Raw genomic sequence first — 27514 nt, forward strand, 5'->3', positions numbered from 1 at the left:
GCAAGAAAAATGCATAACAACCAATGACGTAACAGACGTGATAGAGACGGACAACAAAAGTCGTTCTTTTGGTAAGAGAGTCACCATCCTCGAATACAGAGCCTTTCCTTTCTACAGTTTTTTAAAATTATTATTTTGGACAGTAAATTCGTAGAATAATTACAGTCGCTGACAAGTACAGTAACAAGTACAAAGGACATTTGTGGAAGCGATAATATTTAGTGTGATTTAGTGTCATACCGCTAAGGGGCGATAGCGGGTAAGGGACAGAAAGCGTCATTGTACCGGAAGCGAAGTCAAATCCACACGGTCTTCCACATCAGCACATCCGTGTTTCATCGAAACAACGAAAACATCGTTGATATACACAGTAAGAAAGTGATTTTGTAACACATAACGTGATTTATTTTTTTTATAACAGTGAAATGTTGTTATGTGTAAATTGGGATAAACTCTTAAGTTATACAGAAAATGTCTTTGTTGTTTTGACACCATATACAGTATACTGATATGACTTTCTTTTTTAAAAGACCAAACTCAGTAAACACAGTAATAATAAAGCATATTGTGTATAGATGGGTTGAGTTTCGTCTTTAAGAAAATCGCATTAAGCCACGTTAAGAGTTTTAGAAAAGTCCCTATGTCCTGGGTTTGACCTGAACTCTTCAGTGGCACTCACTAAAATCTCAGCAGATCCTGATGCAATTAGTCTTCCTATGTTAGACATTGCCTGATGAAGATTTTCCACATTTCCCCACCTTGTTTTATATTAAGACACAACTCCATATTCCCGGTATACACTTAGTGTGTGAGGACATGTTGCTGATGGTGTGAGATCATATTTTGGGAATCATGTATCACATCACAACATATAATTTGAGATGTGATGTGATATATGATATGATAAATCTCATATATCACACTCATCTTTTGGGCTAAACGCTCTTCTGTGCCACAAATAAATAAGTCCCACCACATCCATTCAGAAGTGTGGGCTGTGAGACTGACAGGATGAAATCACTCATCCACAGCAACATTATTATTGTTAAGAAGCAAAACAGGAATTATTTTTTAATTTGTTGTCACCTGCTTACGCCATACGTCACCTGCTCTTGTGTGCGATCGCGTAGGTGTGGAGAAATGGAGATGAAGGCGGGTGACCCTTTCAGCGAAGAGGCCCAGGAGATTCCTGCAGCACGAATGATCAGCCGGTGAGTACGCCTTCATTTGTTCGAGGACATTTTGGAAAGGAATCATCCAACCATTGGTGTGAGATGGTGTGAGACCCAAAAGCAAAGTTGATTATTTATCAATAATACATTCAGCATAAGAAAAATTCCAAAGAAATCCTATACATTTATCTTCAAATTCTTATTATAACTTTATTACCTCAAAATGTTTTATTTGTATGTAGTATTTTTTTTTAGGATTTATTGCCTATGTTTATGGATACTGGTGGAATTTGTACATTTGATCTTTTTTGATCTATCCTATCTGATCCATCTAATTTATTTACATATTGTCTGCCTCCAACTTTGCGGTAACAGTAGAAGAGCAGGCTGGCGAAAAAAATAAAAAAATAAATCTGATGTCCTAATACTTTTGTCCATATAGTCTTGTGTGCACATACAATTGTTCAATAATAATGTATTAAAATGAACACATATTAGTATAAGCCCTGCAGAAAAAAAAAAACATAATTCTTTAACCGTATGACTCAAACAAAGCATTCATTCCCATCGCCCCAATGTCTATTTTTTTTACTGAGGGTTTTTTTTTTAATCGATCGCATTATATTTTCTCCAAGCAGAAATATTGACCGGATTATCGTCTCCTCATGCCGTTTTTGTCCGTGCGTTCACAGACTCTTTCCCAAGGGCTTATCCGGGAATGTGGCAAAGGAGTGGTTCGACCGTCAGCGGAAGTCGATCAGGCCCTGGAACGGCTTTGTGGACCAGCGCAAGTTTTCCAAACCGAAGAACTTCGGCGAGCTGTGCCAGCGCGTCGTGCGCAACCTGAACACGTTCCACAGCAATTACACCTTCATCTTCTTGGCACTCATCCTCTACTGCATGTAAGGGATTGGATGGGGAGAGAAGGCGTTTGCATTAGTCGTTTGAAACTGTTGAATGCTGGGTTTGTTTCTTTTTTTTTTGCAAGAGTGCATGGACATTATCTAAGCCTCTGCTTATGTGCTGCTGAATATCTAATTGATTACATATACATTTCTGGTCACGAGCTTTAGGATCTTAAAGGTTGCCGTTTGATTGGCTCCATATCCGTGTATACACAGGCCGAGCTGCTTCAGAAGTTTTGAGCCACCGTATTTAAAGAAAGTCCACGGGCAGCACGGTTATTAGAAGCAGTTAGTCAAATGAGAGAGATGCAAATTTGTGCAAATAGATGAGCAAAAATAAAACCATATAGATAAAGCAGATTATTATTGGATAGTTTTTCCTCTTCGATTAAGTGTTTAAGACTCGCCGGTGAACTCAGGTAGCCTTTTAATAGAAATAAATGTTGGTGTTGCTTTGAGTAATAGAATAATTAGAATCCAGATGTTGAATTTTACTTCAAATATTCGAAACGTTATCATGACTTTTATCTTTACATAAAGAAGGATATAGACATATTCCCTCCTCATATTCCTTTATATTTTATACTTTTAGACCTTTTACTGAATGCACAATTGTTATTTCGCTGCAGGTTGTATTCTGTATTAAACAATGTCCGTGACAAATACACATCTTAAATCTTTTATAGGTTTCCTTTAAACGGGAATTTCCAAACAAGAATTTGTTTTTGAAGCCGTCGAAAGCTTCGATTGTATCAGATGATCTAGTCCTGCTTCTAGAAGACATTCAGTCTGAAAGAAAAGCCTTTTTATGTCTTTATGGATTTAATGTCATATTACATTATTTCGATTTCATCGATCCGATTAGCATGACGACGTGGGTTGTTTGTTGGCGAGGAAAACGTTTGCGATGAAATGTGTCGTTTTCGAAGCAGATGTTGTCGAATTGTTCATAGTGGATACGTCACGATTGGGGGAAAACTCTGTGTGCTGCCTCATATTCAGCCATAGACTTGTGTTCTTCATTTTAGTTGCTCATCCAGACTTTTAATAGCAAGGATTCCTTTTCTAAATAGATTTAGATTTTTTTGGTTGTTATTAAAACTTGATATAAACAATGGCTTCCTCGTGGTGTTTCCTGCAGAATCAGCTCTCCCATGCTGCTGATCGCTTTGGCTGTTTTCGTCGGAGCCTTTTACATTATCCACCTGAAGTCACTGGAGTCCAAGCTGGTTGTTTTTGGTAAGTGTGTGCGTGTGTGTGTGTGTGTGTGTGTGTGTGTCTACTGCTACTTTTCCTGCTACTTCTTTTACTTTATTTTTTCTCCTACTGCTACTTCATCATCATCATCTCCTACTGCTACTTCATCATCATCATCATCTCCTACTCCTTCTTCATCATTATCCCCTACTGCTGCTTCTTCTTCAGCACCTTAAACTGCTTTGTCATGTTCTTCTTTACCATCACCTACTGCTTTTTGTTCTTTAACACATCCTACTGCTACTTGATCATCTTCATCATCACCTCCTATTGCTACTCCTTCACCATCTCCTACTTTTACTACTTCTTCCTCACCTACTACTGCTTCTTCTTCATTATCACTTACTACTGCTACTTCTTCTTCACCATCACGTCCTACTGCTTCTTCATCACCATCACGTCCTACTGCTTCTTCATCATCATCACTTCCTATTGCTTCATCTTCATCAACTCCTACTGCTGCTGCTGCTTCTTCTTCTTCATCACCTCCTACTGCTGCTTCTTTTTCTTCTTCATTACCACCCTACTGCTTCTTTTTCTTCATCACCATCATACTGCTTCTTCTTCTTCTTCTTCATCACCATCCTACTGCTGCTGCTTCTTCATCACCTCCTTCTGCTGCTTCTTCTCCATCACCATCCTACTGCTACTTCATCTCCTCCTTCTTCTTCTACTTATGCTTTTTCTGCTTCTTTTTCTTTTCTTACTGCAACATCATCTTTTGCTTCTTCTCCTCCTCCTTCTCCCACTGCTATTTCATCTGATTTAGCTATATCTGCTTCTTCTTCCTCCCATTCTCCTTCTGCTATTTAATCTGATAGTTCTTCTCATTCTGCCACGGCTTCTTTTTCCGCTGCTGCTTCATCTCTTTTTTTTTTTGGTTTGTTCTTCTTCCTGCTTTGGTATGCCAGTGTGTCACCGTATCGCTTTTTTCTGTCAGGACGGGAGTTGACTCAAGGTCATCAGTTGGGACTGGCTGGATCAGTGTCTTTACCGGTCTTCTGGCTTGCGGGTGCCGGTGCAGCTGTTTTCTGGGTGCTGGGTGAGTATCCTCTCTGAATATCCCAACACAAGAACAGTTCAACAATTAAAACGTGACGTCGGAACTTAACCGCGTGTCTCGTTCCGCACAGGAGCTACGATGGCCGTGATCGGCACCCACGCTGCCTTCCGTGAACTGGAGCAGTCGGACATGGAGGAGCTCCTGATGCAGCCGGTTTAACTCCTCAGCTATTTCAACATCGAGCATTGTTTTGCCTGCACATTGTTACTGCTTTCTTAAAGGTTGTGGTGGATGAACTTAAATATTTAATCAATCACTGATCTGTGGATAGACTGTTATTCTGGAATCTTCTGTTTCACTTCAGAGAAACGGTGTTTTGGAAATAGATGAAACGAGCGGTTCTAAATGCTCCTTGTGTTACAAATTGAAGGACTGCACGTGAACCATGCATTCAGAAAGAAACGAATAGAAATCAAGTCAAGGCTGAAATGAAGAAGAAACAAGGATGCGAATATTAAGGATTGAAATATTATCAAGGAAGGTTTTCGGGGTTTTGGTAAAAAATATGTAAAAGAAACCAGTTTTTGTGTATGAATAAAAGAATCTATCCTGGTGCCGGTCAGAATTATTATCATGGTGTTGCTTATTGATGTTGTAAATAGTATTCATATGATATGCAGTATCAAAGTCCTTTATTAAACGCATGATTGCCCGAGTGCTTTCCTTTGCCATTCTTTCATTTGTATTTTAAATCACACGATATTTTGAATCTTCCCTTTTATCTTTGATCTTTCTGTGTTGTATTGTCATCAAACGGAAAGTGCAATAAAGTCCGCCTCCTGTAAAACCCTGCGTGCCGTGCCGTATTTGATGTCACTGCTCATCATTTTTGCCGAAATGAGTTGAAGGAGAATACAAGCCTTTGTAATCCTGCGGTCGAGGCCTTCCATCAATAAGCATCGAGTTACACGCCTTCTGCATCCTGTCGCTCGTTTTTTTCTTTTTCTCACTCCCTTTTTTTCCTGCCCATGCACCCCCCCCCCCCCCCCTTTGACCTCATTGACCTCTCTGGCCTTCTTCCCCCTGTCTGCTGACAATCTAATTTTTTAGGTTGCCATAGTGAGGATCTTGGAGAAAAGGCTCCCTTCCCTGGTTTTAAATTATACTGCGGCAAAAGAAGCCAGCGATCGATACTCCATTACAGTGGTGCAGTAAGCGGAGGGAGGGAGGGGGGCAACCCACTGCAGTGCGCTCACATCGACCATCTACAGGACTCTCTCTGTGTGTGTGTGTGTGTGTGTGTGTGTGTGTGTGTGTGTGTGTGTGTGTGTTTTGTACTGATGCCGACTTTTGCAAGTCACGACACCAAAAGCTGCAGACATCAGCATATTCGCAAAAAGAAACCCAACAAATGACTTGTTCAGAATCGACCCAGAAATAAAGACGCAGATTTGTTCGGGGTTGTATTAAATGTTTAAGATGTTTTATTGGTGTCGATTTCATTGCTTCATTGCAAACACATTTTCTCTACAGTTTCTTATACTTAATGTTTGTCCCTTTCTTTAGCCTCCCCCCCCCCACACACACACCTTTCTGAGATGGACGCAGGCTGAAGCCGACTGCTACAGCGCACTGTCCCCAAGCATTCACACGCCCATACGTACAACCTCTATCTCACACACACACACACACACACACTCTAAGCACAAGACCTGGGGGGCTCCACACTCCACACCACACCACACATGCGTCTCCTGATAAACCAACAAATAAAGGCCCCAAACACACCAGGTTCGCTGTGGACGACTTGGAGAGATCTGAAGATCAGAAACTGAAAGAAACTCCTATTTGATATGGATGACTTTTCAACCTTAGATAATATATGTAGTCCACTTAGGTGTGAGATAATCCTACATAAATAAACTAATAACAATAATAATAAATACAGAGTGTTTCGAGGGGGAAGAACAAGAGAAACTCTGTGTGTTTGGAATCATAATGGCAGTAGAACCAGAAACATACCAAAAATATTCAAAATACGTACTGATTCTAGACGTAATACCTGATAACGGGCACTGTATCATTTGCATCGCGTTACAGACCACTGCTACAGTCAAACATGCGAGAGAACCGTTCTTTCTTTAGTGCTTTTTGTGTTTGTTGTGTTTTATTTCATTGAAGTCATATGGTATATATATGGTTTGTTTCGAAAACATACAACAGAAGCTGGATCTGAGACAACACAAAGACAGTAAGAGCGCGAAAAAAAAAAAAAGATATCCATTTTACGGAAAGGTACACCATGGTTCTCTCCATCTTAAATTAACAAGAAGAACAATAGTAAGTATGATAGCAATGATCTAATCAAAACAATGTCTGGGAATGTGCCGGCCTTCGTTTCCAAGTAACATCACAGCAAACTACAATGCGCAAAAAACTAAAACCCCAAAAAATATATAATAATTAGCATGGGAGAAGAAAAGGAATAGCGTGAATGCGTCTTCTCTCAGACGACATGGGTCAGTAGGAGGAATTGACCAGAGTGTATCGGTGTCAGCGAGGTGGCGTCCCGTCGCAAGTCATGTGACCCGTGTGTGATTGGAGGACAGGCGGAAAGGGATGGGAGGAGTACACAGGAGTAGAAAGACATGGAGAAGGAGTCAGAAGAGGAGGCAGGTGGATGTGAGGAAGAAGCAGAGAGCTGGGCCCTTTGTTAGCGGAGCATACACACACACACACACACACACACGCCCACACACACTCCTGATTAGCACTGAAAGCACCTCTCGGATCTACTTAATGATTATGAAGCTGCCATCGGTAGATATATAACAGACTTTATGTGCACACCCGTGAAAAGTCATGCAAAGAGTAATATTAGGGCTGATGGGAGCAGCGCAGGGACTTGGGTGTAGTTTTCTCTTTGGGGGCAGGCATGGTGTCGGCTTTAAGCGTCGGTCTCTCTGAATGAGGCGGGAGGCGGAGGGTCTGGGGAAATGGTTGTGCGCTTTGAACAGGGATAGAAGGATAAGGAGTAGAAGAAACATGGAAGATGTAGGGGCGTGAGTAAAGAAGGAATTCATTGATCAATAGTATGTCTCTCTTTCCACCCAACCTGCAGAAAGGAGAGAGAGAGAGAGAGAGAGAGAGAGAGAGAGAGAGAGAGAGAGAGAGAGAGAGAGAGAGAGAGAGAGAGGGGAGAGAGAGAGAGAGAGTGTCCATTGCATTTCAAAGCCATCTTTAATGCATTCTCTCACATGTATGTTTTACACTGTATATATGGAATCATCCTCAACTAACTGCCTGCGTATTACAAATTCCTATGATTAAACTCTGGATCATTTAAATGCACCCCCTGGTCATTTACATATTGTTCAAATGATTTTTTACAATTATATATCACTTCTTAGGGCTTTTAATAAAACGCGTGCATTGCGTATGCACGTGCATGTGTTCTGAGCGTACCTCCAGGGTTTCGGCGCAAGAGAAGCTTTCGGATCTCGTCATACACGAAGATGAGGAAACTGTACGGGAATGCGCAGAACCACCAGGAAGGTCTAGGGAGAAAGTCAAAGTGAGTTTTATTTATTCATCGCAATGTGAGGCGAGTATGCCCAGCCCACCGACGTGTAGAATTCATTGCGTCTAATTCTCTGTTGAATATACGTGTGACTCACTTTAATGGGTACATCCGGAGTGCAACGTCCATGCCTGGGGAGTAGGACAGGAATGCTGCTAAAGCTGTCTCCTCGAACAGGCCGAAGATCAGAATCTTGTTCCTGTAGAAGAAATACATGTGCGGTTACACTCTGAGTGCCATGCGGGTATGTGTCCGGCAAACACGGTGTGTAAACTCACCTCATTCCCTGTTGGAACACAGAGTTACGCCTGGTCTTGCAGATGATAAGATCAGCCCACTGCACAACCACTATACTGACAAAGAACGCTGTGTGGCACGTGAACTCGACAATCTTTCTCTGCTCGTAGGTCTGCCGAGAAGTAGCAAGAAAAAATGTCATTAGCTTCATTCTTAACACCTTTCACAACACACACACACGCAGAAATATGTGTCGACTTACCCACTGCTGTCCATAGCTGTCCTCCAGGTCGTTGACGCTGCGGTCATCCCAGGAGAGCCTGATGCCCACCAGAAAAGATGGAAGGAAACCATTTTCGGCCATAATTACAAAGTAGGCAAAGAAACCTCCCAAGGCTTGGATCATGCCTGTACAAATATCCACAAAAATATTTAGATTTGGTTATACAGTAAAAAGGGAGAGAGCGTGTTTTGCAGTACGTGTGTGTAAAACGTACCAATTTGTCCGTAAGCAATGCTAATGAGGCGCTCGTTGACCAGTTTGTCCCTCAGTGGGTTCCTTGGCTGCCTCTTCATGATGTCACTCTCAGCTGCCTCATAGGCCAGAGAGATAGCAGGGACCTAATTGAAGAAAACAGTATAAATAAATGGTACATTTCCTAGATATGAATAGGAACATGTGTGTGTGTGTTTGTGTGAAAGTGGATTAAAACTAGGGGGAGGTATCTCACCATGTCAGTGCCTAGGTCGATGCAGAGAATCGTGATAGTACCCAGGGGCAATGGGATGTTGACGATAATAAAAAAGAGGAAGGGGGTGATCTCTGGGATGTTGCTGGTCAAAGTGTAAGCAATAGATTTCTTTAAGTTGTCGAAAATCAGGCGACCTGCAGCGAAAGTGAAAATATATCATTCAGATGCCTGGTATAGGATGCTTTCAGTGCTCGTCGTAGAAGAGCTTTGGTTTGATTCCTTTCTCCCCTTTCACTCACCCTCTTCCACTCCTGTAACAATGGAAGCAAAATTGTCATCCAGAAGGATCATGTCAGCAGCCTGCTTGGACACATCCGACCCAGCAATCCCCATGGCAACACCGATATCGGCTTTTTTCAAAGCAGGAGAGTCATTTACGCCATCACCGGTTACAGCTACAATAGCTCCCTGAGAGGCAGAAAAAGAGAATAAGGATGTCAAATTGAGAAAGACAAGAGTTATCAAAATGATTAGGATCTGTGACTAAAGCCTAGACACACTGCACCGTGTGACTTCACTGATGAGTCTGGTAAAAAAACAGCAAAAACAACTGTGGAAAACGTTTCTGCTCAATCATGATACACCCTATTTGAATACAAACCTGCCCCTAATTCATGGATTGATTAGTTGCAAATGCAGACGCTACCAGCAAACTGCAATCAGTGGTCTTTGACATTAATGAAGCTGTTGCAGTATTAAGTAAAAAAATAAAGTATAAAGTTTTTAAATAACCTTTAAATTAATTTGATTGAAATGAATTCAAATGTTTTAAATTCAAATTTAGAGTGATTCAGACAGTCTAGTTTTGTTGTGGGAGCACGAATATATACACAATGGTGGGAACACAAATACATTCTGGCATCATGGGACATTTTGTGTGTGTGTGTGTGTGTGTGTGTGTGTGTGTGTGTGTGTGTGTGTGTGTGTGGGGGAGTGTACCTGGCGCTGACAGCCCTCCACAATAATGAGCTTTTGCTGAGGAGAGGTCCTGGCAAAAACAATTTCAGTATGATTGCGCAGAATATCGTCTATTTGCTCTTGAGACATGTCCTTCAGTTCTGTCCCATGGATTACACAGGCTTTGGCATCCCTAGAACATAAAACAAATAAATACTGACAACACATTTCTGGTTTTATCTGTATAATCCATAAGGATGATGTGCATTTCAAGTTGCTTATGAATTAACGGTTGCTGCGAATGGGATGTGTAAGTGTGGGTTTGCTTGGAGCGTGTGATGTGCGTGTGTGTATTTGTTACCTGGGGTTGACCTGGTTGACTGGAATATTGAGACGAGCGGCAATGTCCTCTACTGTCTCTGTGCCCTCTGAGATGATGCCCACTCCCTTGGCGATGGCCTTGGCTGTGATAGGATGGTCTCCAGTCACCATGATGACCTTGATGCCAGCCGAACGGCACTTGCCCACTGCGTCAGGCACAGCGGCACGGGGAGGGTCAATCATGGACATCAGGCCCACAAAGCACATGTTGTCTGTCTGGAAGTTAACATCATCTGTGTCGAAAGCAAAACCTTTAGGGTATTGATCCTCAGGCATTAAGAGGTGGCAGAATCCTGTAATGGGAAAAAGGAGTAATTAGTTATTAATAATAGTGCAGTCAATCACTTTCTGCATGGTTCCCTTTAGGCAACATTCTCTTAATGCCTTCTATTCGATCTCTTACCCAGCACTCTCTCTCCCAGTCCTCCAAGTTCTAGATAGGCATTCTGGAAGGCCTCCTTCAACTCCTCATCCATGGGTTGCTCCTTGCCCTGTATCATGATGGTGGAACAGCGGTCCAGTATGCGCTCTGGAGCTCCCTTCATCACCAGCAGGTAGCGGTTATCATTGGGATCCTCAGTCTCATGGATGGACAGCTGAAGTAAAAAGATAGAGGTGGTGAGAGGAAATATAACAGTCTTTCGGGGTGCACAACTCGTAAATTCACCTGTTAGTGGGATACATTAGGCAGCAAGTGAAAATTTTGTCCTCAAAGTTGACGCGCCAGAAGCAGGAAAAACAAGGTTTGACGAGGACCAAATTGTGACAGCTAGACGACTGATCTCCAAAACTGCAGCTATTGGTTTGTGTTCATGGTCTGCAGTGGTCAGTACCTATCAAAAGTGCTCCAAGAAAAGAACAGTTGCTTAAAAAGAGAAAAGCTTCTTTACATTGTCAAATGACAGGGCGGCTCATAAAAATATACTTGTAAATGTTTTTAGTCATGGCGTTTTAAATTACGTAAATCATCAGGACACCAAACGGAATTTTTGCTATGTTTCCACACGTACGGTTTTAATTGCCGGATGTGTGCATCATGGCGGATTTTGGCGCTTGATTTAAACTTGGTGCATCATATAAACGTGTTAATATATACTGTATATAAACAGTACATATGCTGTATGTGTGTGTATTAGAGATGGTAAGATTATTATAATTATATATAAATAAATGCTCGTTGATGCGCTATACTTCCTATTATTCCGAAAATGAGCAACAATTTGTGACCAATATTTTATATGTATATGGATTTCTCCTCGCTAAACTGCTTCTCAATCCCGTTCTCTCAGCACCACTGATGCTACTTGAATATGCTGCATCCCAACACTAAGGAGACCAAGGTGTTGCCTGATAGAATGTAGATCTGCATCTTCCTGGAGGCGAAACAGGGGAAAAAAAAAAATCTTCTCTCCCCCCACCAATACAAAGGCCTGTTTGTGAAAGGGCCACACGTTAGAAGTCAGAAAGCACTAATGTAAATTAATGATTTGATGTCTGTCTTTACTAAAGAAATAAAAGTGTACTCAGTGTACCATACTGAACTGCGGCGCATCATATTTTTTTCCATTGTATCATATTGCATTGAATCAAATCAAAATTGGATCCCATTACATTGTAATATAGGGTGAATCATATCTCATCGCATCACATCGGTTCAACTGCTTAACGTTCATGTTTCATGAATGTCGTTACTGATTCAGCATTTGTTGGTGACTGTTTGTTGTGAACAATGTTTTCTTTAGGCCAGCCTCTTTTTTTTTTCTTTAGCTATTCTCAATTCTCACCTGATATTTGTTGGTGGAGTTGAATGGGATCTCAGCTACTTTCTTGTTCTTATCTCTCATCAGTCTGACAGACCCACAGGACAGCTCGATGCACTTGAGCAGGGCAGATTCTGAGGCATCACCGGCCACATCCTTCTTCAGGATTGGTAAAGCGTCTTGGCCTCCTTTAAACACTGCCCTGTTACACAGAGCCGCAACACGAGCCAGAGACACCCATGTCACCGAGGATTTATCGAAGGAAGCACCTGCAGAGGAAATTGGGGATCTGATTAGATGCACAGCATGTATTATTAAATAAAATTAATATACCTTTTAGAAAAACATGCCATTTTACGCTCCCTCCTAAAGCAGATACATTACATACTAGACATATTTATAACTTTTATTGCGAGTGATAAATATCTACAGGCAATAACATTTGTAATACGCATTAAACAGTAAAAAAAAAAAAAGAAACCTCGGTGATGTAGAAATCGTTGCATTCGACATTTAAGCTGTTTGACATTTGATCGCAATAATAAATCTCAAGTTGTTTTTCTCATAAAATTTAAAAAAGCCAAGAGAACGACCTGACTAACACAGCTGGTTTAAACTGAGTATAAATGCATACGCACACCTATCAAAAGCTAAAATGCAGTAGATCACAGTAATTATGGGGTGATATTCACTAACCAGATTGGTCCTCAGTAGTGTCAGCCTCGTGGATCTGGTTGTCAAACCACATGTGAGCTACGGTCATGCGGTTCTGTGTCAGTGTTCCTGTTTTATCTGAGCAAATGGTGGATGTGGAGCCCAGAGTCTCTACAGCCTCTAGATTTTTCACCAGGCAATTTTTCCGAGCCATGCGCTTGGCTGTCAGGGTCAGACACACCTGCGAGACAGAAGAGAAGTAGAATTGGCTTTGACTGAGTGATTTTTGTGTAAATGTCTCTAGGTCTCTTATGTTGTGTGTGTGTGTGTGTGTGTGTGTGTGTGTGTGTGTGTGTGTGTGTGTGTGTGTGTGTGTGTGTGTGTGTGTGTCTAGACACATTTTATTTCGAACGCTCACAGTGACAGTAGCCAGCAGTCCTTCAGGCACATTGGCAACAATGATACCAATGAGGAAGATGACAGCCTCCAGCCAGCTGTAGCCCAAAACGATGGACAGAATGAAGAAGGAGAGTCCCAGAAAGACAGCCACTCCTGTAATGATGTGGATGAAATGCTCGATCTCCTTGGCAATGGGAGTCTTTCCGGTTTCCAGCCCTGAGGTCAGAGTGGCGATGCGGCCCATCACTGTACGATCACCGGTGCACACAACGATTCCACGGGCAGTGCCTGAGAAAAAGCGACAGAGAGACATTGAAGAGCAATTATCCTACTTTATATTCATTTCCAAACATTATAAGACATTCACTTTTATAGCATATTTGGTAGAAAGCAGAACATTTTAAGAGGAATAAATGATGGAGGAAACTCCTGACTCGATCTTTTTTTTAAGTTGAAAAGAAGGTTTTGGACTCAATTTTGTGTTATAATAAATGAATACATTTAGTGTTTGACTTATAAATATCATTCTATTAATAGATTGGTGTGTTAAGAGTCTTTTTACATAAACTGAGTTGATTAATAAAAAGTCTTGTGACAATAAAAGATAACAGGAACATTACAGCCGTGAAAAACACATAGTACTTTGGATACTTAAGTACATTTGAAGGCAAAAACTTGTACTTTTACTCGAGTGAAAGTTTAAATGGAGCAATATTTACTGGAGTAATATTTTGCCTAGTGTATCTCTACTTTAACTTAAGTACATAGTTTGTGTAGTTCGTCCACCACTGCTTACATTTTATTTCATTCGTACAACTGAACACCTTCAACACTTAAACGCTCTCCCCGTTGTGCAATAAAATAAAACACGTGCAATACTACTTTTACTAATCAAAATCTGTACTTTTATGTGCAATAGTACTCTATTTTTATATAAAGTATATTTATAAATATAATATTTTCTTTATAAAAAGTGTGCAATAACTTTTATACTCTGCAACAACTTTTATACTTCTATTCTTTATTTATTTGCATTTTTTTTCTTTTCCCCTTAATTTCTGTTTTACTTTCAAAAATGTGCAACTGGAAGCTTCTATCACCAAAACTAATTCCTTGTAAGTGCAAACATACTTGGCAATAAAGTTTCTGATTCTTCTCTTTCTGATTCTGATTCTGAGTAGCTATGGGGTTAAGGTCCTCGCTCACGTTTAAGATATTCTTCCCTCATCTACCTAAAATGATAAATATTAGGTCGAGTAACAGCATAAGTAAATAAGTGAGAGACTACGACGATGAATCGCTGAAGGAGAGGCTGTACCCTCTACGCAGTTGGTGGAGAAGAAGGCAATGTTGCGGGTTTCCAGAGGATTGTCATGGGTACAGTCGGGTGATCGAGTCTGTGGCTCTGATTCTCCAGTTAGAGAAGAGTTATCCACCTGCACAAAGGAGTGGCTCAGTGTCAGATACTTCATTCACCTCTTATTTCACCCGTGTGACAGAAGAGCTCTACGGACATGCATCTGCATGTGTTATAACGACATGCAAGCACGCATAATCTATAGAGTGTGAGCCTGTGTACCTTGCAGCCATGAGAGGATATAACTCTGAGGTCAGCAGGGATTCTGTCCCCCCCTTTCACCTCCACGAGATCTCCAGCCACGACTTCCTCGGCGTTAATTTGCATCTTCTCTCCCTCACGGATCACCAAGGCTTGCTGTGTGTAGAGAGAATGTTACTCGGGATGGCTTTATATCTGTTAGATGATGTACTGCTGGGTAGATGTTGCTGTAGGTGGGCCATACATATAAGAAACAGCATCTGTGTGACTGTGGAGCACACTTTGAGTTTACCTGTGGTACCATGTTCTTGAAAGACTCCATAATCTTGGAGCTCTTGGCCTCCTGGAAGTAGGAGAAGCAGCCGGTGATGATGACTACAGCTGACAGCACAATTCCGAGATACAACTGAAGGGAAAGAAGAAGCAGAGTTAGTGATATTGCTGAGTTGGTGTGATTAGACTGTTAAATTTATACTGTAGTTGTGTGTGTTTGCGTACATTGTCCCCTGCTGGGTCGTCCTCGGTGGCAGCCTGGATGGCGTAGGCCAAAAAGCAGAGGATAGCGCCAATCCACAGCAGGATGGAGAAGCCTCCAAAGAGTTGCCTGCAGAACTTCACCCACTCGGGCGTGGTTGGGGGAGGAGTGAGTGCGTTCGGACCGTCCCGCAAAAGAAACTCAGCCGCCTTGGCATTAGTCAGACCCTGATGCAGAGAGAGCATATGAAAGATAGTGAACAAAAAAATTTATGATATATAAAATGAAATATTTATGTGGGAACTACACACAATGTTGTCATCTAGAATGCCTTTGCAGTATGTGTCCATGCACAGAGATATGAAATATCTTGTGTATGAAATACGAGTAGCAGTTAATTGGATTACACTGACACCTAGTGGACATTTGGACACACTGCGACGGGGAGATCACCTGAACAATGTCTGTCTGGAATTTCCGGCATACTTCTTCTACTGACATCTTGTGTTCTGTCTGAAATATAGAGCGACAGCTTTAAAAAAGTGGAAAAGAAGAAAAGTTGTGCTTTTCTGAACAGTCACAGTCATGTTTCATGATGATCGTAATATCTGTTGATAACGGAAATAATAAACTATTGCAAGATTCAGCATCTTACCAGAGGCACTTCCTTCTTCAGATCATCCAGATCTTTTGCCGCTTGCTTCTTCTTGTTCAGGGTGACCTTATCATCTTTGTCCTGCGTGGTAGCCACGCGGTAGCTGTCTGATCGCCCATACTAAAAAACACAGTACATTTCTGACACTTTGAACCACAAAAAACACTACTTTGACACCATCATTGACGCTACATGCACTTTGTTCCTCTGTGTGTTACCAAGACCTGTGATGTTTCATTATTTTTTTCAAAGAGTCTATAATAAGATTTGCTTCTGCATCCTATTCTCTGATCTTAACAGGATGAATCATACACACACACACACACACACACACACACACACACACACACACACACACACACACACACACGGTTAAACAAGCACGTATAAGAACATCTGTGTTTCAAAAGCATGTTAATTCATGTACGGTTGCTCTGGACTTCATCAGGATAAGAGAGCAAAGATCAAAGAACGGGTACAATTGCTACGTGTGTGTGTGTGTGTGTGTGTGTGTGTGTGTGTGTGTGTGTGTGTGTGTGTGTGTGTGTGTGTGTGTGTGTGCGCGCGTGCGTGCGTGCGTGTATAGCTGGGGCCCAAAAAAAATCCCAATCAGCAGGAGGTTTTATGTAGTCTTTTGCACACCTATAATAAATATTTTTATTTCTTAGAATAATCTTAATGCCCTTATTCTAAAACATTATCACTTTTCACTTCACAGAAGAAGAGCCATTTACATTACATTAAAGTACAGTAAAATTATTCAGTGAAAGCTGTGGTCAGAGTATAAGGTCACAGCATCCCTGAGGTTAAGGGCCTTGCTCAAGGGCCCAAGAGAGGCAGTTTGTTGATACCAGTGCTTAAACCCCTGATCTTCCAATCAGTAATCCAGAACCTTAACCACTGAGCTACCACAGGTGATATCACATCTTCACAGAGATGTCACAGTTAATACGGAGAAGCTTCTGTAAGGAGATATTTATGAAACATTAATAGAAGAGGTCTGGGGAGACTTTATAACGGCCATCAAAACCATGGTTTGCTCGTGAAAATAACAAGGCAAATGATGATTTACCAGCTGAAATGAACCCCCGTTAACATTTAACTGTTATAGCCTTTTGGACCACACACACACATTTCCTGATCGATACCCAGTAGAGACAGGATGACATCCTCCAGGATGTGAGCAGCTATTTTAATGCACTGCTGAGACACCAAAGTAAATTGTCTTACTGGAAACCCCCCAGACGACAACGTGATCGTCTATAGATTTTCTTTGAGAGTTTTAAAGCAGCAGTTAACTTGTTAAGTGGCCACAGGATGAGCTGTGCTCGGTTGGTGTTAGTGGGGATTTTTTAAATAGGGTGTTCTATTTATAATCTGGTAAAAAATTAATTGATTTAAGTGATCAATTAATTTCTTATTTCTCTCATTGATCGACCAATTCCAAAGGTAGAGATAAAGCAGATAAATTCTGCACCAATTAGGATGATTTCTAAGCACCAGAGCCCCCTACTGAACAATGAAGGACTAGAACACATTTACAGAATTACTTCTTTTTCATATTCTTCTTCCTCTTTCAGCTTCTTCCGTTAGGGGACGCCACAGCAGATCATCCGTCTTCATACCCCCCTGTCCTCTACATCTGCCTCTTTCAACCCAACTACCTGCACGTCTTCCCTCACCACATCCATAAACCTCCTCCTTGGCCTTTCTCTTTTCCTTCTTACTGGCGGCTCCATCCTCAGCATTCTCCTACCGATATACCCCACGTCCCTCCTCTGCTCATGTCCGAACCATCTCAATCGGGCCTCTTTCACTTTGTCCTCAAATTGTTCTACATGCACGGTCCCTGAACAAAAACTTAATTTCGGCTTCTCCCATTAGGGGTCGCCAAAGCGGATCATCCGCATGTTTGATTTGGCAGGTTTTTTTACGCTGAATATTCTTCCGAACGCAACCCTCCCCATTTATCTGGGCTTGGGACCGGCACTGAAAGTGGCTGGGGTTGGTTCCCTGACCGGGGATCGAACCCAGGCCACAGCGGTGAGAGCACCGCATCCTAACCACTAGACCACCAGGGTCCCTGACTATTAGTGCATAATGGAAGTCAGTTACTGGCCATTAATCTCACACTCCATTCCTGTCAAAAAAAGCTAATAAATTCTGCTTTTACACCTATACCCGTTTTATTATTCAAAGATATTACATTACAGTGATTTCATGAGCCTGTGTAATGCATAAATTACCAACAAAAAAAAATGTCCTATAGGTGTGTGCCATTGGGGCCTTTTGGGTATTTTTGAGACATGACTGCCTTCACAAATGCCAGAACTCAACCTAAAGGATCACCTATGGCAGATTATAGAGTGACATGTTAGACAGGGGTCTATATCAGAGAATATGGTTTGTAAAAACAGTGGTAATCAGTTCTGTACATTTTCAGGAATTTCCCAAACCACTTTTAAGCTGTTTAGGTGGTTTGTTATGGCCCAAAACAGCGTTGTTGTTTATTAAAAAAATGTACAATCAAGGTCTTTTCACTTATATTTCATCAAAAGCAATTTCCATTTCACCACATAAAAGCTACCACATCTGGCCCTCACTCTTCATTTCCCTATCGGACTGACCGAGGACACACCTGCCCACACCCACACATCCGGCGTTCACGTGTCCACACCGAGGTGCCTGCCAGGTGACATTCGGTTAATAGAGAATGAGAAGGTGAGAAAGAAGGATGGATGGATAGACAGAGATAGAGAAAGAAAACCGAGGACAGATTGATCGAGAGAGGAGTGTGGGGGGGAGGAGACACTGACAGACAGAGAGATATCAGCTGAGATGGAGATCGCTTTATAAAGAGGAACAAGTGAAGGAGGGATCAGAGGAAGAAGAAGAGTTAGGAAAAAGTATGGAGAAATAAGAGCGAGGATTTTATTTTTCTTCCAGAGTAGTAATTAGATATTGACCTGCTGCTCTGTCAGCATGTGAGCTTGTTGCCAACGGCGATGGCATTTATCGCCTGATGGCTCTTACAGCACACCACCTGGCCATATCTAACTGGAGTCTCTCTCACTCTCTCTCTCTCTCTCTGCTTATCTGAGCATCACATGCAGCACAGAAAACCAAAAATGTCCCTTTATAGTGCTAGGGTGTGAGTCATATCTCCTCACACACACTCCCGAATTCGAGTTTTTACAACTATATTTGTGGCCCTCAGAAAGTAACCACATTGAGAACATGAGCCCAGACGCTCTCTTCGAGAGCAGGTTGAATATTTAAACCTCCGGATTTGAAATGTATTAAAATCCTGTGGTCCGATTACAGCAAGAGGAAACAGCGAGAGGATGTACTGGAGGCTCATGAAAACACTTAGTTTAGGGAAGTTCAGTTTGTTTTGAAGTAATGTCAAACTGTTTGTTTTTTGGTTATATAGAAATGGTTATACATTTTTAATATGTACAATTATAAATATTTAGTACAGTGTACCACTGCATGTCCATACTATTATTCAATCAGGAGGCTGCAGGGCATTAAGCTATACTGTATGTATATACTATCCATCAATCAGGAGATTCAGGTAATGTTCAAGCGAATATAGAAAATGATCTCACTGTCGCCGACTAGGGCGTAGATGTTGTTGTTTGGACACTTTTGACACATTCGGTACAAAAGAATAATGTGTTAAACATACAGCAGTTGTTCTGTTGCTACAAGGGACAAGAGCACATTAGGTTCCTGTCAGTAAGAAACTGGAATCTAAGGCATGTAATCTATGCCCAGATTCACCAAATCATGGTTAAAAAAAAGAAAGACAGAAGAAAACCAATGACAAACATCACTTGAGCTTTTTATCTTCCAGTTTCATATTCAGTTTCAATGATGGTTCGATATTTATTTTACATGCGGAGATGCTTTTCTCCTCGCCAAAGCTGTCGTCATTCAAATATTAATGATAACATTTAATTATACATATATATTATTGATATTATATAAATATAAGCATTTAATTGAGATTTAATAGAGGTGTCTTAGGCTTATTATACCATTCTGTGTAAACCCTGGCGACAGTTGAGAATTGCAGCAGTATTATTGACCAATGATCAGCGGAAATGCAAAAACCAGCCAACAAAAGTAACGTTCTAGACCTTCAAGCCAGGATAAGGACAGGGACTATATTTCCCTTTGATACATGTTTAACCTGTTTCTTTTTTCTTTTCTTTTTTTGCATTTATTAATCACATGATGATGATTTATCTGTTTATTCATATGATCAGGTAGAGGTACAGGTGTTCCAGTTAAAGTGAACAGTACAGTATGTGTATATAAAAATAATAATAACAATAATAATAATACTATTATTTCGGGTTTGCTTTGTACCCGGCGCAAGACTGAGAAATAAGAAAAGAAGAGAACAGGGATAGCAGTTTCATATGCTATCAGATTGCAGTGAGTAGATGTGAGGATTGGCTCAGGTAAACTGGTTTTAGTGGGCCAGAAGTCACAGAGATGTGGATGACTTAGTTTGGGTATATTTTTTTGTGTAAATGGCCATTTATTAGTCCCCATGTATATCCTTTAGTATCTCTGTATTACTAGGAAGTTATTAGGAACAGCAGGACAGTTTGAGTGTTTGTTCTTTACCTACCCTAATGTAACAGAACTGGTCTTGGAGGGAACCAGAGGCCATAGGGCTGGAATTACATCCTGGCATGCCTCTACTAAATACACCTACGGACTGGATTCTGATAACTAATTATTGATGCCACTGTAACTGAAAGCCTCATTTAGTCCCGAGAATGTGTATAAAAATTGAAGAGAGTGAGGAGGAAAGAGTAAATGTTGTACACCTGGCACTATATTCACTAACTATATAGTGAATATATGCAATGTATGTATGAGGAACTGTTTTATGAGCTGAAACTGGAGAACTGTATCGTCTTTGGAAATGAGTCACGGTGGCGCCATCTGAAATGCACTGCGACAGTGTGTGAGAGACAGAGAGAGGAGAAGTTCTTTGGATCCTCTTGAACAGAAACAAAAAAAACATATAGATCAAGTGAAGTCATCATCATGTTCCATATAAGAAACTCTTGAAGGAAAAACTGATTTTAGGGCCGGTTTTGATGTAAATTAGTGTTTAATTTTGTCACTACTAAAACTTAAGATTCATGACATCTTTTATCATTTACATGTAATGATTCAAACCAGGGCATTGTAGTAGTAGTAGTAGTAGTAGTACGCTTTAATCACGTTATACCGCCGGTGTCAATTTATGTAGTTGTAAATTTTTTTTGTTTCTTACCACGATCTCTTAAAACATATCCAATATTCCTGTATGCATGTTCAACCCTGTGACCATTTAGAGATAATCTGCTCAGTGATGAATATCAGATGGTCACCCTGTACGTCTGCTTGTTAAACTGGTTATTAGTAACTATTCATTAAATATTTGAAGGTAACAGTGCTGACATATTAGTACTTCAACTATAAAACCTCATAAATATTAAATTCAGCATTTGAGGGGAAAACTTCCTTGCATGAAGCCATTGTGCTCCTGATGGAGATGATGACTTCCTGTGAATCGTGATACCTGATCGATGCTACTTTAGCTTGTAATGGATTCTTTCAAAGGAATTACAGGCTGAGATGGAATTTGCAAGATACATTTTGAAATAGTTGATAGCTTGTTTTGTTTTTAAGCCTGCTGTAAGAATAAATACATTAAGATTTGTATGTCATTTATAATAAATATTTTCCTCATACTTTATACTTTTTTTATTCATTTACCTGATTTTTTTTATCCTCATATTCTATTTCTAGTTATCTACATTTGTATACGTATACGGATGATTGATCATCTCAACGGTATTAAAAGGTCACAGCAATCAATTGATTTCACTTCTATTTCTATTATAAAAAATGTCTACAGGTACGGTGTAAATGTTGCTTTACTTCAAAGACGCAATCACGCTATATTTGAAGTAGATAATTTTTCTACGATGGGTTTAATGCTGAAAAATATTTAAAATTCGAACCATTTTTGATGTTGTATTTTATTTGCTACATGAAGTATCCACCGTCGCTAAACGTTATCTTTTCCCAACACTAGCTACGCTGAAATATCTTATAGGATTCACTCGGCCTCAAAATGTTGAATTGGTGAAAAATCATGACTGGTTGGGTTAGGATCGCTTTCATTTGCTAAGGTTGAACTTTCTCCATATCTATTTGTTTATGCTAAAGGCACAGCTTAACACTACACCTGATTAACTGCTAACAGGGCATGAAGCAGCATGTGAACTACAGCAGCATGACCATGCAGTTACATCATGTCTCTAAAACCTCAGACACTGGGGGATTTCAGTTAATTTCACATGTGAATTGCAGAGTAAGCAGACTTATTCTTTGACTCTAAATTCAGAGGACTGTGAAGTATAAGGAGATATATATAACTGTTCCTATTTTAATGACATTCATATTATATGTTTAGTATTAAATTGGTGCTATATTTAAGTTGAATTAGTTAAAAATGAATGGGAGAATTGATCTTATAGTATATAACACTAAGGTCCTGAGGTTCCAGCAAAGTCCAGTGAGAGCTTTAGCTGTAAATGAGTGCAAGTAAAGAAAGAACAGTGACACCACCCCTAGAGAGATAAAGTGTGAGCGTGTCAGTGAGCGTATGTGTGTTTTATTTTTGTAAATAAGTGTGTAGGCATATTGTGTAGACTTCTGTATTAACCATATTGTTCAGATAATGCAGTTCTGAAACACTATGTGAGCAAAAAGGACTCAAGGAACATCTGTCAATAACATCAGAATAATTTTTTTCTCATGTAAAAAAAAAAAAAAAAAAGTATATTTTGCTTCCTCAGCATGTGTGGGTGTTTTTTGAAGGCTAAAATGCCCTTGGGGCCATATGCTGTAGGCCATGATAGGTCTGTGTGAATACAGATTGCATAATCTGATTAGGAACGATGAGGATTAGCTTGCACTTCACTCCCTAATCGCTCGCCTTCGTATTATACCCTGACCGCATTCTGATGGACGACCCGAATGACCTGACGAAATGTATTTGCAGAAAAGATACGCATACTAATACTTTAATGCGTATGGAAAAGAAAAGAAACAAAAAACGAATGAGAAAGGATGAAATCCTTCCCGGAAAGATGCATGTGTTCTATGCTATTAAACAAAATACAAGCTTAAATCTAAAATCCTTCTTAATGCATTACCTCCCCTGTCTCCTCCTCCTCCCCCTTTTAGCCCAATTACCCATCTGTCCTTTCATCCATCTATCCATCCATCCATCCATCTTCTCAACCTTTGTCTAGCAGCTTTGCTAGTATTTAATCCTGGTATTTTTGAATGTTCAATGCTTTTAAAATATGAATATGTTTTTATTGGTTTAGTGGAAATGGGACTGCCTGAGATCCCCCCTGCGTCACTTTCTCTTACTTACACACACACACACACACACACACACACACACACACACACACACACACACACACACACATGCAATATCATTTCTCTCAGTTGATCATTTCTCTTTTGTAGCAAAATCTGACTCATACATCCAAATCAAATAGTTTTATGCCAATCAAAATCTACAGGCCCAACACCCCTGACCTGCCATGATAAAAAAAAACTTTCGGACAAACAGATAAAAGTATTAGGATCTTCTATGAAAATATTTTCTTTCATTTTTGCAGTTCCCCTTACAGTACAAGAGCGTAGAATAAATAAATCATGCTGTGCTAAGCAGGAAACCGGAGCTGGGGCCCTCGGATAACCTCCCGTAGACACCGGTAATCTCACCGCACCGTTAACCTTTCTGGGGTAGCTTTCAACACTGGAGGAACTGTAGGAGGGGGTAATCCTACCTTGGGAAACTAAACACATCCCTTCACTAATACAACTTTTATACGCACACAGTTCAGGCACAATTCCTGATGCAGTCAGGTTTATTACCCAGTCACTCTTCTTGTATCTATAATGAATGCTGGAGATCAATTAAATGCCAGAAGTGGATGCCAAATCAATGAAAATATGCTATGTAGACTAAATAATTAATGCTGTTGTACAGACAGGTTTATTACTTTCAGATAAAAATAAAGAAAAGGGGGAAGCACTGAGAGGGTTGTCAATCAATACTCCGGAAACCAAGCACTCTGATTGGCTGCTGCTGTCACTGTGACAGAAAACATCATCTCAACATGCTGCGTCTCAACAAATTTGCTCACTGAAAGACAAGGGTACTTAACACGAGGACTATCATACATTCAGTTCTCATTATAACCCATCAACATAATAACCTCACGTCATCAGAGCCGGAACTAATCATTCTCTGTAGCGAGTCCATTTTCTACTGTCCCACTTTAACAAACCCCTGTTGTCCTCAGCCACTTCTACACTTAACATCCCCTCAGAAAAGGCCGCCATCCTGACACCTGAGTGCGTACCAGCTGCGAAGACATGAGCCCAGCTTAGGTGGAAAACGACAACATGATCCCTTCCTTTCGCTCTCTTTTGCCCCCCAGACATGTTCTCCATTCTCGTCCTCTCAGTAGGTCCAGTCTGATCATTCATCCTACCTTTGCCTCCTGTCTCATTACACATACACCTTTCAATCGTTATTAATGTAATAATAAATGTTGAGAGAAAATCAACATTTTCTTCATGAGGTCAAAACTCCCAGATATTCCTATATTTTTGTACACATTTTTTTTATAATATGCATGTCTCCGGTCCTCATGTTCTGCACAGTTATCGAGGGGATTTGTTTCAATGTAAAGGTGCTTTATACTTCTCACATGTACATTTCTTTGTATATCCCTGCTGGGGTTTAGAGCTCAGGGTCAGCCATGATCCAGCACTTCTGGAGCACAGAGCATTAAGGGCCTTGCTCAGGGGCCTGAGAGTGGCAGCTTAGCGATACTGAACCACAGACCTTTTGATCAGTAACCCAGAGCTTTAACCACTTAGCTACCACTGCCATGTATATAAACCCAAAGTGCACTCTGTCTATTTGGGATTCTTTTCATGTCTTGACAGGGAGTTTCCACGGCTTAGCCCCGCCCCCTGCTCAACTCAGCCCGGCATGGGGCAGCGCTGCGTCACTGCACTCACCATATATATATATATATATATATATATATATATATATATATATATATATATATATATAGAGAGAGAGAGAGAGAGAGAGAGAGAGAGAGAGAGAGAGAGAGAGAGAGAGAGAGAGAGAGAGAGAAAGAGAGTGAGAGAGAGAGAGAGTGTGTGAGAGAGAGAGAGAGAGAGAGAGAGAGAGAGAGAGAGAGAGAGAGAGAGAGAGAGAGAAATGTCGATAACGGGAATTAACCGGTGATTCAGGGAAAAGCAGAGACTCTTGCAAGCTTCTGCATCTGCTGCCTTTCTATTCGAGACAACGCATGACTCGGCAGATATTATGCGCGCAATCACCCCCCCCCCCCTCTCCCTCCCCCGCGCCCTTGGAGACATCGCTGAGACGGTGGTTTTGCCGCAGTGCCATAAGACACCGCAGGTGGAATTTCCGATTCAACGTGCACCTGAATCTCACCAATGCATCACTCTGGACAAGTTTTTGACTGCGCCCTGTGTGCGAGGAAGCACCTTTCGTTTTGATGCGTCATAACATCATACGAAGTCTTTTGCATAAAACAACGGCAATAATACTAATAATAAAACTAGCAACAGTACTACTTTTCACAGACTGTTAGTGTGAGAGGACGTCCTGTCCTTGCGCGTCCTTTTCGCTGCATGCTTATAAGTGAAAGTGGCGACGATGAAGCAAAGACTGTAATTCAGCGTCATTCCGCAGCGCGCGTGCGTTGGGACGCGCGAGTCGCCGGTACAGCTGACGCCGTCGTCAGAATGAGGTCGCGTGCCTGATTGGCTCGAGCGGCCGCGTGCGCTGTTCGACGCAGTGGCACGCTCTCTTTGAAAACACCTTTGGTTCATGATGCGTAGGGAAGAAACCAGGGTACTCAGGGCGATCGCTACGATTCCCTCACTAACTCTCGTGTCCCGTGTGAACCGTGGAAACGAAGCAGCCGGTTGCGCAGAGTTCGCAGGCAAAACCGCATTATGACGCGCGAGCGTCAGCGGATATTCACAAGCGCCCCGAGAGCGAGCGCGCCCGCGCGCGCCGCAACCAAGTGCTGCTCGGTAATCTCTGATCTCACTCTTTAAAGCATGCGAATGCACATTGTTGGTTTTTTTTGCACTATTCATTCGAGTTGTTATGGTGAGTTAAATGGCATAGGAGCGCTTAGGAAAAAAAAGTTTGCAACCTCTTGTGAAGAGCTGCTTTAAATAAAAGCCATCCGGTCGTGCACCTGCACATATTATACAGAAGCAGGAGGGAGAACAAAAAAAAGTCAGGGGGATGGGGTGGATTTACAGCATACACCATCGCAAGGGCACTGCAGGTAACGCGAAAAAGTGCAAGACGATGAATTAAGGGGGGGGTTGGGGCGTCTGAAAAAAGTGCGCTCGAGCGCTCAAACCTGTATAAATGTCAAAAACTGAATAAATGTTTGAGACCACCAGCATCATATATACAAACCATAACAGATACTGGAACAGGGTTCCAGGTCCAGGGGTCCGAGTCAGTACCTGGGACAGGAGTGTCAAATTTTACACTTTAGCAATGCGACTTTTTCCCCCTTAGTGAATTTGGAGCAAATGTGAACCGGAAATAGGGTTTGTTGAAAAAGTGAAAAATCCGCATTACAGTCAATGTCACGCAGTCAGTGACACTGCAGTTCTCCCTGTTCAGTACACAAAGTTCTATATCTAATACACAATGCACTTATAACACTATTTACCCTCTTTATAGAGAGACACTAAATGCAGGCTGACTAATTATTAATTAATTAATTAGGCTAAAAATGGAGATTTGGTTTCTTACCCCCATGGTTGCGCAGTCAGTCTCAGGCTCTCTTCAGCAGATACAGAATGGAAATGTCAGCCCTTTAGGATCTTTAGGATTGTTTTTTTGTTTGTTTTTAATAGAAAAGACTACAGAGAAATAACGAGGTAAAGAAGTTTTCTATATATTTTATATATTTCTATGAGCTCATGCTAAGGAGACCAGCGGCTTAGTTTTTTTTTTTTAAGTTTGGAAAATAAAATCGTAAAAAAAACGATGGCTTCTAACAAGACCAAAAAGCGAACTGAAATAAATTACGAAATGAAAAAGAAACACATTTTTTTTTTTTTTTTAGAAAGAGCAGGGCAGTGCCTGTCTGCTTTGAGGATGCCGGTCTCCCGCGCTGCTCCCGACTTGAAGCAAAGCCGGCAAAAACTAAGAAGCCGCACTGTCCCGGTTCTCCGGTGTTTTCTGGTCTTTTTTCTCGGAAGGGGGGGGGGTTAGTGTTCTTCCGCTGGAGCCGGAGCACACCCCGTGTGAAAACAGCACCGGTGATGCGCAGCGGCTTCTTAAAGCTCATTAAAAACCAAACTGCACTGACCAATGTATAATATCCATCCCTCTGAATTAGCAATAATGGACGTATGACGTATCCAATCAGCGCACTGAACTCTGATTAAAGCGAACCAATCAGAACGCGGTGATTGCCCCGCCTTCCTTACTGCAGAATTCCAAGGATGACAGTAGTCCTCTCTTTTAGAAATGACTCCTTGAATATAACGTGATTCAATAATGTTTTTTTAGTATGACACAAAACAAGATCCTACTGTATTTTTGACTTGAATGTGAATGATTAATAAAACTTGTTTACTACTTGTTTGCAGATGTAGGAGACTCCACTGCACTAGGCCTCAGACTATGCCTGTTCTCTG

At 41.1% G+C, this 27514-nt stretch overlaps 3 protein-coding genes across 5 annotated transcripts in view; 1 reads left to right on the forward strand and 2 right to left on the reverse strand.

The window, feature by feature from the left end:
- The window catches only part of cicb (capicua transcriptional repressor b), a 347812-nt gene that overhangs the window by 295646 nt on the left and 24652 nt on the right, over positions 1–27514 (reverse strand). The window lies entirely within an intron of this gene.
- On the forward strand, positions 34–5184 carry rabac1 (Rab acceptor 1 (prenylated)). Of its 2 annotated transcripts, XM_083539573.1 has the most exons (6): positions 34–370; positions 1131–1211; positions 1865–2074; positions 3219–3316; positions 4275–4376; positions 4468–5184. In XM_083539573.1, exons 2-6 carry the CDS (start codon positions 1141–1143, stop codon positions 4554–4556), a joined length of 570 nt encoding a protein of 189 aa, XP_083395699.1. In that variant the 5' UTR covers positions 34–370; positions 1131–1140; the 3' UTR covers positions 4557–5184. The 2 variants fall into 2 exon arrangements, with proteins under 2 accessions (XP_083395699.1, XP_083395700.1); XM_083539574.1 differs by lacking the exon at positions 34–370 and having other exon boundaries at positions 1112–1211.
- atp1a3b (ATPase Na+/K+ transporting subunit alpha 3b) lies at positions 5799–27249 on the reverse strand. The gene is made up of 21 exons (XM_083536331.1): positions 26622–27249; positions 15686–15805; positions 15484–15543; positions 15054–15257; positions 14848–14961; positions 14577–14711; positions 14316–14433; positions 13017–13285; positions 12641–12839; positions 11969–12213; positions 10588–10780; positions 10165–10477; positions 9846–9996; positions 9146–9314; positions 8886–9040; positions 8652–8775; positions 8417–8562; positions 8196–8326; positions 8015–8116; positions 7803–7894; positions 5799–7452 (listed from the first exon to the last, which is right to left on the reverse strand). Exons 1-21 carry the CDS (start codon positions 26625–26627, stop codon positions 7424–7426), a joined length of 3075 nt encoding a protein of 1024 aa, XP_083392457.1. The 5' UTR covers positions 26628–27249; the 3' UTR covers positions 5799–7423.

This window comes from Silurus aristotelis (assembly GCF_946808225.1).
Source record: "Silurus aristotelis genome assembly, chromosome: 1".
Classification (NCBI taxonomy): Eukaryota; Metazoa; Chordata; class Actinopteri; order Siluriformes; family Siluridae; genus Silurus; species Silurus aristotelis.